At 37.9% G+C, this 12,276-nt stretch overlaps 1 protein-coding gene and 1 pseudogene across 1 annotated transcript; one reads left to right on the forward strand and one right to left on the reverse strand.

The window, feature by feature from the left end:
* Positions 1–1,166: 1,166 nt before the first annotated feature.
* Positions 1,167–4,441, reverse strand: LOC131166456 (GDSL esterase/lipase At4g01130). Its single transcript, XM_058125046.1, has 6 exons — positions 4,111–4,441; positions 3,670–3,954; positions 2,474–2,692; positions 2,202–2,362; positions 1,832–2,102; positions 1,167–1,545 (listed from the first exon to the last, which is right to left on the reverse strand). Exons 2-6 carry the CDS (start codon positions 3,923–3,925, stop codon positions 1,277–1,279), a joined length of 1,176 nt encoding a protein of 391 aa, XP_057981029.1. The 5' UTR covers positions 3,926–3,954; positions 4,111–4,441; the 3' UTR covers positions 1,167–1,276.
* Positions 4,442–7,514: 3,073 nt separating this feature from the next.
* LOC131166679 (elongation factor G-2, chloroplastic-like) lies at positions 7,515–9,312 on the forward strand (annotated as a pseudogene).
* Positions 9,313–12,276: the final 2,964 nt, after the last annotated feature.

Consider the following 12,276-nt stretch of genomic DNA (forward strand, 5'->3'; position numbering starts at 1 on the left):
CATTAGCGAAACATCGCAGAGGTGCTCTGTCCCTCCCTGCTAATTTTTCCGGCATGGATGTTTCGGTTGTTCGGATCCGAAGCGGGACTTTCTGGGCAAGAGGAACAAATTTCAGCTCCATCAATATCCCACCAAGGATCATACCAATGCCATTTGTGAAGATACTAGATATAGTCTATGAAAACTTAGGCAACTGGTCTTCTCATTACTACAAAGTGCCCAGTTTTTCTCTTATTACTCCAGTGATCGGCTTTGCAGCCTATAATTCTTCAAATTCGGGCCCAACACACAACAAGAAGCTTGAGCTCAGCTTCATGGGAGACCCCATTTCAGTACGCTTTCCTCCATCACCGGCACTGGACAATAAGAATGTGACTATGAAATGTGTCAAGTTTGGCAACCATGGATCGATTAAGTTCTTCAACATGACGACTCCAAACACATGTTATGCCAAGGGTCAGGGTCATTTTGCCGTTGTCATTCCTTCACCAGTACCTGAGAAGAAAGAGAGGGTGTGGAAATGGTGGGTGATAGGTTTGGGAGGAGGCTTTGTCGGATTTGGGTTGATGAGTTTGGTAGGGATGATGGTTTTTAAGGTGGTGAGGAAGAGGAAGATCGCAGAAATGGAGAGAGGGGCTGAACAGGGTGTGACTCTCGATACAATTTGGATTGGGAGAAGCAAAATGCCTTCTGCAACAGTGATTAGAACCCAACCAGCCCTTGAAAATGGAGATTTTCTCTAGGCAGATTTCATTTCTTTGTGTATTTTTACTCTTTTTTTTTCCCTTCTTTTTTCTGCTTCCCACTTTGCCAAATTGAATATACCATTTTTTTTTTCAGATTCAGAATACAAAGATTGTATGAGCATATGCAGCAGCAATTAGATTGAGAGGTTGGTCTATTACCACCCTTTACTGTTTTTCCACTTTCATTGGATTCATTTAATGGCAAGATTTGAATGAACATAGATCATTCAGTTGTTTAGTGGAGTATGTGCTCTCACTCTCTGATCTCTCTCTCTCTCCCTCTCTTTTTCTTTTTTTGTTTGCTTTGGGTCATGTTGAATGAGAGAAGGTATCACTGTTGAGGCCTGCAAAAGGGGAAACATCAGGGCAAGGCTGCAACCAAAAAGCCAACAAAGGGATTCATTTGTCAAGTCATGGAGATTGAGTAAATGTTTTTGAACCCAAAATAATTGGGTTCAATAGATTAACAACAGGTTAATATACTTGTTTGTTCATTGTTGTTGTTGAATATCTGAATTGAAATGATGGGATTAACTTATAGGATGGAGATCACAGAGCTGGTGAATTGAGAAAGGGGGATCAAAATGAGAGCCATTGAGAATGGCCCATGTAATTAGCTTGTTTGCAGCTTCTGTGGAATGTATCCCATCCCAGCTTACATAGTTGGATGGGTCACTGCAAGCTTCTGCTGTGACATTCTTCCCATCAATGACTTTCTTATTTCCACAAAAAACTCGAGGATCAAAGTTGTAGGCACCTCCCCCATATCCGCAGCAAGCTTTTGTACCATACTGGAGACCTGTTTCGAAATAAAACAATTTAATAGTGCTTCAAATCAATACACAATGAGGAAAACAATGGCCATAATCAACAGTCTCTAGCCATTTTCGTTGTTAGCACATGTAGTAAATTAATAATGTGCCACAAAGATGCATAGTCCGATTGACAGGCTTTCCAGATCTTTAAATTCTAGTTTAATATCATGAAATAAATGCTACTACTCACAAGCTAGATTGTAAGTTACTAAAAGACAACCAAATGAGATTAATTTTCACAGATTAATTTTTGGTTAAGCAGAAACATACCATGAGATGTGGGGTGTTGGAAGAGCTCTAGCAGTACAGAATGAGTGTCCACATAAATTAGAGAGGCGTAATGGAGAGCTTCTCTAGTTTTAGCCAGTGCTTCCTTTAGCATTTTATTATAGTCCAATACTGCATTGTTGTAAGAAATCATGCACCCGAATGCATCAATATCTGAACTATTGTGCGGAAGCTCCACCAGGAACGCCGGATAACAGCCCACTGGAGCGAGATTAAGCACCAGAAACGTGCGCCCGCCTAATCCATACAACTCCTAGAAAATTTTCATTAAGCAATATTACCATTAGTTAAGACACTGAAAAATGCAGCATCACATCTATGAGGCCTAAGACTCTCTAAACACTAAACTAACCTTGATGGCGCCAGCAATTTGGGATACGACTTGGGGAAGGTACTGCTTAACTCCTTCAATACCGATAGCTGCTAGGTTCGACGTGAAATCGTTTTGACCTATGTAAAATGCATAGATCGATTTCCCAAAGACATCTGGTGGAGGAAGATTGGTAATTGATCCTAAATTCAAGCTTATAAAATCAGTTAATACAACATGAACAACTAATGAGTAATAGGCTATTTTTAAATCTGAAGCAAGACTAATGAATGGATTCAAGCATGGAGTCATACCCTTTGCACCAGCAGAGTGAAGTTCATCGACTTTGGCCTTGAACTCCTTCATTTGATTGAGCTGAATGGCAAGAGAGAAAGGGCTGATCCCGGTAACAAAGAGGGATGTGTTTGGCAGCAAAACTGTAGATGCCAATGTTGCATAGTTGGCCCCATGTCTATAGTCCGATCCAATTGACAGCAAGTATGGGCTCAGAAATGGCAACCCCAGAGCTTGAGCTGCCAGAGAATACGTAAGTTCATAAAAAATTTTGAATTCGTTCTCACATTGTTTTTTTGGACACGATCTTCTTTCATTGCGTCTTCGGTTTGCAGAATGAACGAGGTGGACCAAATAAAAAAACCTAAGCTAATGATGGAAGCATAAATTTTAAAGTTTGGATTTGAATTAGTATAGATTTGGAAGAAATTTAACACAATTTTATACTATTTTATTTAAATCCACCCAATTCTGAAATTAGGTCTAAATTTTTGAACTCGGGTGACAAAATAGATCAAAATGAGTGGTGTTACTCCTTTTAAATTGAGTTTAAATTTAATAAAAAATGACCCGTTTATAAATGGTTCAAGTTGGATATCCGCTGATGACCCGTTTAAGTTCACGAGAATAGGGATATTTGATCGCCGCTCTTCTGCAAATCTTCTCGGCTCTCGCTCTCGCAGTCGCAGGTCTGCCTGACGTCGCAGACGCAAAGGTAGAGTAAACGAAAAAACATGAAGAACTTGAACTTAGGGTCTGAGGCAGAGATTGACCAAATGGTGCACGCCGGGCCAAAACCAAAACAAGCTAAGGACAAAAGTGGTGAAGGTAGGGTAGCCCCACGCGTAACTCATATAAATGTATAATTGATGAGTGACCGAGTGAGGAAATTAACAAATAGTTTTCAACTTTTTCCAGCTTGGTGTTTTGTCTTCTGGCATGGGCTGTTGGCCTAGTCATGGTCTAGAAAAAGAAAAGAAGGCAAAAGAAGTGGAAAATTTACCGAACATTGGAATCCGAAATGGCAGAAGGGAATCTCTCAAGAAGTGGAAGATTTAAGGTGGGAATTGAGATTGCAGACTTGGGCATTACATCAATGGAGAGATCTAAATATAACAAAATCAAAATTAGGCTTCCTTAGCAGCTCGACTTCAATTTTTGTCAAGGACTCCAATTACCGCAGAAATGTGTATGAAGAAGAATTACCAAAGCTTACCTAGGAAATCAATGACAAGCCTCCCATCTGAAGCTCGACCGGACGGTCTCTTGAAGTAGGTCATGCCGAAGGGCCCTGACTGAGCCGGGAAGGCTGCCCAGAACCCGCCGGTGTCGGAATTCGAGTCGCCGAAGTTGAAGATCGCCTCAAACTCACATTTAGAATCACTTGAGCAGCTCAGCAGGGCTATGGTCACCGTCCAGATGGCCAACACTGACCGGAATCCCGCAACATTAACTTCGGAAGCCTGCCTCATCCTCCCAACCCCCCTCCCAGAGCAGAGTACTTGGTACAAAAAAACAAAACAAAACCAGTAGGAAAATCCTATTAATGAAAGACAGCTAGTTGAGGCCTATCATGTATATGGCCACAATCCACAAGCTTATCGAATTCAACACATGCCTTAAATGGAGAACTGGATCAGGTTGAAGAGTGACTTACCTTATATAGAGGGTTTAAGAGAGGTTTATGATTGATGCAGAGTCTCTTTGGGCACAAGGCAAATGATTGGACATAGCTTTCTCAACAAGTAGCTTAGAATGAGTGGAAGTTTGAGAAGTCTTGCTGTGCTGAAAGGGAAGGAAGTAATGAAAGCTTCTTTGCTCACAAATGAAAAAAACAAAAAACTAATGGGCATCAGGGCATGGAGAGAGAGAGAGAGAGAGATGACACAGGAGGGGCATGCAGAAGGACTTGCACTCCCGCATCCGCATCCCGTGGCAATATATATGTGAGACAAGCTGTCGGCAAGCTATTGTTTTTCGAAGAGTAGGCTTAACCTAAATTCAAAAGCCACAAGGCATGAAATAATTTTTCCTTCGTCCTTTTTGTTTTAATTTTATTTTTCATAGTCAAATCTAAACCAACAGTGTGATCAAATATTTGTTTTCTATTTCTTTTTATATATATATATATATATATATATATATATATTTTATGACGTAAGGGTTAGATCATAGATTGATCACTTGTTTATCGATCATTTAAAAAATTACATGTTACGAATGTACAACCCAAACACAAATAGATTCGAAATGTGCAATGTAATAATTAACAATAAACAATACGAAAATAATTAATCACAAAGAGAATAAAGAAAAACAATAAAAGCACACGACATAAGAATTACATCATTTGACGATGTGCCTACGTCCACAGGAGTAAGAGATTGATTTTCACTTTCAATCTCAATAAAGGTTACAAAATATTGTTTAAATACCAACTCTATGCGTACATAAGACTTAAAATGTATCTAAAGTATCCCTGTAACAATTTTCGGAGGAAAATCCTCTAAGATCCTCAATCTACTGATCTTCCCGATTCAAATCCCGTAATCAGTGCCAAACAATACCGTCGACAGTTTAATGTTAAGAATGAATTATTTCAGACTGAAATCATTGACGCTTTCTTCCTGTAGCTCAACTTTCATATTCTTGCTTCACCATTCTTTCCTTGAGCATGTATTCCACTTAATATGAGTCACATACTCCAACATTACATTTCACGAACAACCAAATTTAGAATGTCTAAATTGACAACTTGTTGCAATTGTTACTTTGAAGATTACCCAATCAATCCCTTTAGCCCTTCCCTCCTAACATGAAAAGAGTTGAACACTTCTATGCAACCAAATGTCCTAATATTTCATTTTAAATGGGCATTTGTAAAATTAGCCGGATCATTTCTTTTTTATGAGAAATGATTTGAAAGAGTTGAGTTATAAAATTATATTCTCTTCATTTAATTAATAACACTCACGCAAGCAATAGTGAATGTGTCATTTGCATGTGATTGCAAATAAATATTGTTGAATGATATATTTTAATATTTCATAATATAGTTTAATTTTTTTTTTTTAAAAAATACATCAATCAAACATTATCATAATTCATCCCATCTTTCCCAGTCACAGCTGCACCTTTGGTGGGTCTGGGACGTAGCCACATATACAAAATTGATGAAATCTGCAAACCAAGAAATGAGGATACAAAATGACTATTTTTTTTTTTCTTATTGGGTTAATTATATTTCTTTCTTATGACTAAGTTCTTATTTGTAATGATAATATTATTAGTAGCGACTAATAATTTGTTTAAAAAATTATTATAGTTATGCCTAAACTGTTGTGAAACATGCGACCATTATGATGAATAGTATGAAAAACAAAGAGATGGATAAAATAATAAATACACACGGATTTAACGTCGTTCGGTAATCTGCCTACATTCGTAGGAGTGATTAGCGGCTGAATTTCACTATATCGAAAGTAGGGTTGTATAATATGTATTTATACTAATTATAGCCGTATAGAGGTATTAGAAAATTTTTTCAAATATCCTTATACCGTACCCATTAATTGTCCCTACCAATAAAATAATATATTACAAGCCCAAAAGATTTATGATGTCCCTCTGCTCTGCTCCACTTACGACATCGGTCTGCTTTCTCTATACATGTGTTCCACTCAATATGAGTCATATAATACAACATAACCCAACTCTATTTTAGAAAATTTTTAATAAAATTTAAAAAATCAATTTCTTACAATATATATATATATATATATATATATATATGTAATGATTAGTTGTACAAGTTGTAGAATTTCATTTAGAGTTTAAATTATTATAAAAATAGTTAAAATTTGTACCTTATTGTGTTAACAATAATTTTAAATAATTTGCTAAAAATTTCATCCTTCTTACCTAAAAAAATATTAATTATTATTTATAACGTATGAAATATGTCCCACCTACAATGCCTCTGCCCTTTGGCTGGGAGCAAAAACCAAGTTGCTAACGAGTGACAAGCTCTCGGGAGATGAAAAGATCAAGCCCTGCACTCCGTGCAATGTTGAATTGGAGAGTGGATGACTTATTTTTCAGATGCAAGGTTAGTTCAGAAGTTTGGAACAACCTAAGGGATTGGCTTGGATGAAAACGTTCCATGACATCATTGAAAACAGCATTGAAATGGTTTCATAAGGACGTCAGAGGAAAAAGAGCCTGCCTGGCCTCTACTGTTTATGGGATTTGACACTTCAAAAACATGAAGAAATTTGAAGGGAAGGATACACCATTGATGTTATCATCAAACATATTCAGATGCATGTTTATAGAACTGTTTATGAGAAATTTCCATACCTCGAGGAGTTGAGATATTGAGTTGGATGATCTACTCCTATATTGGAGATTTGTTTTTTTGACTGTAATATGATTGTCTAAATGGTTGGTTGCCTTGAGTATGTCAGGTTAGATTGTTGTCGACACCCCAATTTTAACTATGCCATTTTCCTGGAAGGACCCGGTGCAATAAAATCTCACTTCGAATTTTGAAAATTGGAGGACCCCTTTAATTGAGTTTCGGTGTGCCTACCGAGCCCCGTTGTTTTTAAACCGAGTCCCAGTATGCCTACCGAGCCTCGGTATTTCAAATTGAGTCCCGATGTTCTCTATCAAGTCTCGTTATTTTTATTTGAGTCCCAGTGCTTTTAGTCGAGTTTCGGTGTCTTTAACCGAGTCTCGGTGCTTCGGTTTGAGCCTCGGAGTTTTTCCAAGTTTTCAAATTTTTAGGAGTCGAGTCATCTAATTTTTAAAATGAATTTTTACTGAGTCGTCTTTCTGAGTCCGGGTCCTTCCAAATTTCGGGAACTGGGTTTTGATTTTTAAATCCGGGTCTTTCTTTTTAGGAAAAACAAAATTTGGTCCACAAAAATAATGAATATAAAAGAAAATGTGTAAAAAGAATAAAAAGAAAAAATGCCAAGCAAATAAAAAATAATAGCGAAAAACAATAAAAAAAAATAAAAAAATTGCATAGCTTCCAACGGAAATGGCCATGTGCGCATGTGGTTGATATTCCCTCGCGGGAATAAAGGAACAGCAAACAAAAAAAATTCCTGGCGCCAATTTGTTTTACCCACAGACCTCAATCAAGGGAGTCAGTGGCACACGCAAGAAAAGGGGACAGACCCATTCATTTCACGCGGAGGGGGAGCTCTTTCATTGATTTTGCTATTCTCTGGCAGGGGCACTGTTCATTTTCCCTTTCACCATTCACTCCTCTCCTCTCGCCCCTCTTCTATCACTCACTGGGCACGCACCAGAAAACGGAACCTCCATTCCATCTTCACCAGATCCGCCGCAACGCTCACATCTCCAGACCCACCTCCACTCTCTCGGCTCTGCCATAGCTCAGTTCCCCCATCGCCACCCTCTGCGAGCTACCATCACTCCGCTCCGCCTCTCACCCTCACTGTTCAACTATCCACTCTCCACCCTCGAATTCCCCGTTCTCTATCTCTCACCATCTCCTCGGTATCTCCTCCTCTTCCGCATCAAGCTCACTCAAACCAGCCATAACAGCCCTGCCACCCTCTCCACATTCTCCTTCTGCTTCCATTTGTTCTAGGCAACACCACCAAACGCCAGCACCTCCATTCACTTGCACTCTCCTGCTCTCCCTCGGATTAATCTCCCTTCATCTCTCACAGAACCCTCATCACTGTCACCCCAGTCCATCGCAGACCACCCTCAAGCTCTCCCATCTCATTCGGCATCTGTTTCTCACCATTGTCAAGCTTGCTCAAACCAGTCAAGTGCTTCACTTTGTTCGCCAACCCTCACCAACCGCAGCACCAACTCACGACTATAACCACCCGAACACCACATAACCACCAACAGTAGCTACCCACTCGGCCTCTCGCTCTCACTCACGGCCAATATCGTCAGCTCCAGATCTCCCTCACTCTCACCTGCTCTCCCTCTCCCTCGGTTCCCTTACCATCAGCTCCCGACCTCACCAAACTCTGGCAAGTCAACCACCACCGGGCACTTGATCTACAAGCTTGGAGATATTGACAAGCGTCTTATTGAAAGGTTTGCTGCTGAGATGAACAAGCGTTCTTTCAAGTATGCGTGGGTGCCGGACAAGCTCATGGCTGAGCGTGAACGTGGTATCTGTTAGGAATATATGAACAAATTCCCGAAACGTGTGAGAAACAAATAGAGAAAGAATAATGCCAAAGAAAAATTCAATCACACGCACAAGACAATATTTACGTGATTCGGTAATTTTGCCTACATCCACGAAGTTGCAGGGATTTCAATATTATCAGGAAGAAAGCACAGAGAGTGCGGTGATACAATTCTCTCGCTCTCGCGGATACAACCACACGAACACTAATCACCCGAAAGCACCCTTTTTATATGTTGCGCCTAGGGTTCCGTTCCAAATGGGCTACAAAAATTTTTCCCGGGGGTCACGGCCCAAGCTTTCGCTCCATGGACTAAGCTTTAGGATAGAAATCTCTAATTAAACAGAGGTCAGGTCGTCATCCAAATTAAGACACAATTAGGCTCCACAAAAGCCCAACAGTATCACCGTTGATATTGTCCTGTGGAAATATGAGACCACCGAAATAATACTACACTGCCATTGATGCTCCTGGACACTGTGACTTTATCAAGAACACGATCACTGGTACCTCACAGGCGAACTGTGCTGTCCCCATCATTGACTCGACAACTGGTGGTTTTGAAGCTGGTATTTCTCAAGGATGGTCAGACCCGTGAGCATGCTCTTCTTGCTTTCACCTTTGGTGTGAAGCAGATGATTTGCTGTTGCAACAAGCAGGATCAATAACTCCCTTGTGTTCAATTTTATCCGGTTCTAAATTTTTTTCCATCTGTATGTGAATGGATTTTGTCATAAAAAATCTGCCCCTGTGCATTGCTATAATTCAAAGAAGCCTATCACCTGTTTGATAAAATGCCCAGGTCAGTGCCCATTTCCTTGCACTTGTGCTTAGATTCCAAACACCTGTCACCTATTTGATAAAATGCCCAAACCAAACTTGTTGAGTTATGATCCTATTACTTTTATGATATTTAGCATTTGGGGTGCTTATGTTTGTTCGGTTTTGTTAGAATTGCTACATCAAGTTTTTTAATTTGTTGGTTCTTGATTGGTTTGGGGATGAGTAGCATAGTTCACAATGTCTCGTTGGTGCTTTTAAAAAATGTGTTGATAAAGTGGGAATTTGTTTGATGCATGCAAGCTGTTTGTTGAAATGCTAGAGAGATGTTGAGTTGTGGAGTTTGTTTTGGCACCACTTACATACACTCATGCATGCCCTAGTATTTAGACACATTCATACACACAATTACACTCATAGCCACACACACTTTCACATACTCACATGCATAATATACATGCATTCATGCATGCATGCGTCATATGCCTATCCATCTTATATCATGCATGCATGCGGATTCGTTCTTTTACATGCATTATATCATTATCCATGTCCTTATTCATGCGTGCATATGCACACCCGCTCACACATCTCATGTGTCATTTTTCATTCGTGCATGCATGCATATGCATGCTCATTCACCACATGGCACCACACACATTCTCCTGCACAAGCATGCCTATTCTCATTTATGCTCACACATGTATCATGCATCATTCATACACTAACATACACTTGAATACACATAGCTCACGCGTACGGCAACGTGTGTTGAACTATGGTCTCGACCAAAACCTTAAATTGGTTTTTTTCTGGACTGGTCAATGCTTGATCTGTTTGTCATTCCCTGAACCGGTTTACGCCGCTTTTCTCTATTTATTATTATTTAGATATTCAGAAAATTCACAAAAAATCACAAAATTCTCAAAAATCCCAAAAACATTTTCGTACTTTAATTTCAATTGATCTTATTTGTGTTATTTTTGAAGTTCGGGAAAAATCACAGAAAATCACAAAAAATGTTTTCACACTTCTAAAAAATCACGAAAATGTTTTTTAGGCACAGAAAATCATTTCCGTCTCGAACAAATTTCAAAAATCTCCCGGAATAATATTTTCCTACTTAGAAAAACCTACAGATTTCAAAATCTTCGGGAGCGTACTTTGTATCCTATTTTCTTAATTTTCCTTTCCGATGATTGTAGCCAAGGGCATAGACTTTTCAGAGTATTGAATTGCGCCGATTCTGAGGAATACCTATATAGTATTTTCTTTTTTTTTTTTATTTTTGAAAGGGAGTAATTTTAAAAGGTTTATTCGATTTATTTTGGGGTAATTTTTGATTAATCTGATACTATTCGTAAGAACGGGCACGTAGGGGGTGCTAATACCTTCCCCTAGCGTAACCGTACTCCTGAATCTGACTCTGATAAAGTAGACCGATTCTACCACTAATGGGATAGCAATCAAGTGTTTTTACCGCACTCCAAAAGGTTAGTGGCGATTCCATCACACATCATTTTTCTCGAAAAATCTTTTTCAAAATCACACATTTCCATTTTTTCCTGTTTGCAGCCGAACCCCTTTTCTCTAGAGTGGTTCTCTGGGTCGGGTTCGGGACGTCGCGAAAATTGTATCATAACTTTTCCCTTTCATTAGAATCCTAGGAATGCCTAGTATACTCGTACATAATATTTTGAGTAATATACTTTACTTTTACTGATAAAAAAAAATCTAAAGCTTCTGCTCATCTTCTTCGGGATTGTCAGCAAATGGGCCTTAGGCCCAATGGCCTATGCTTTGTTCTATGGGTAGCGCGAGGTAGGGGTAACTTTGGTGGGCCTAAAATTCGGCTAGATGGTTGGGTTGCCGTCGAAGTATGTTGATCTGAGATTTGAAAAATGGGCCGGCCCACAATTGAATAACAAGCTCATCAATTAGTGTAGTTCTCCTTTTTCTCATATGCCTTTGCACCTGTTTGAGGCTGCGAATTTAAAAATCACATGAATTTATAAAAAGTTAATTTGAAAAAAAAAAAAAAATTATAGAGAAATTAAATAAGAAATGAAAGGCATTTTGATTTTCATTAAAACACAGTTAAAGATGATTATAGAAAATACTTTAATTTTATTTTTAATTCAAAGAAACATTTCTAGAGAAAATAAATAAGAGTTCAAAGACATTTTAATTTGTTTAAGAGTGTATTTATGGATAGTTAGAGAGATTTTTTAAGTATTTAAAAATCGAACTAAGTTTAAGAAATTTCCTTCATAAAAATAAATTTATTATTTAATGATGGAAGAAATTAATATTGTTTTGTTTTGCTCTTTGGTAGGTGCCATTTTTTAAAGTTTAATGTTCTTTAAATAAAAGATTGGTTATATTTATTTTCATTTTATTTTCACTTTCAAGAGGGCAACCTGATATTCGAATTTAATGCACTTTATTAGGTTGTACTTTAAAATTAATGTTCATTTTTCTAATAATTAATTATCTTAATTTTTGTTTGAAACTTGAAAAAATATTAGAGGAAAGGAAGGGAAAATAAAAAAGAATTTATATTTTTATGTTCGGTTATCGAGAAAAATAAAAAAATAAAAATAAAAGTTATATTAGATCAACGAAGAAAAATATTATTTTTACATCATTTACTGTTGATTTTTTTTAAATTTAATTATATTAAAATAAATGTTCATTTTTAGTAGCAAATATAGAAAAAAAATATGATAAAAAATGAGTTTTCTAATTTATTTTTTTTCATATTTTCTTTTTCTTTCCTTTCCCCCAATCAAAATGTTTAATCCAAATAGCCCCTTAACAAAAAATAAAATAACATAATACCCGAGAATAAA

This window comes from Malania oleifera, chromosome 10 (assembly GCF_029873635.1).
Source record: "Malania oleifera isolate guangnan ecotype guangnan chromosome 10, ASM2987363v1, whole genome shotgun sequence".
Classification (NCBI taxonomy): Eukaryota; Viridiplantae; Streptophyta; class Magnoliopsida; order Santalales; family Ximeniaceae; genus Malania; species Malania oleifera.

Coding starts and splice junctions, on each gene's coding strand:
- LOC131166456 (XM_058125046.1), bottom strand. CDS start 3,925: ATGAGGCAGGCTTCCGAAGTTAATGTTGCGGGATTCCGGTCAGTGTTG. Junction 2,693..3,669: donor GCTTGTCATTGATTTCCTAG/GTAAGCTTTGGT, acceptor ATTCTCTGGCAG/CTCAAGCTCTGGGGTTGCCA. Junction 2,103..2,201: donor AAATTGCTGGCGCCATCAAG/GTTAGTTTAGTG, acceptor AAAATTTTCTAG/GAGTTGTATGGATTAGGCGG.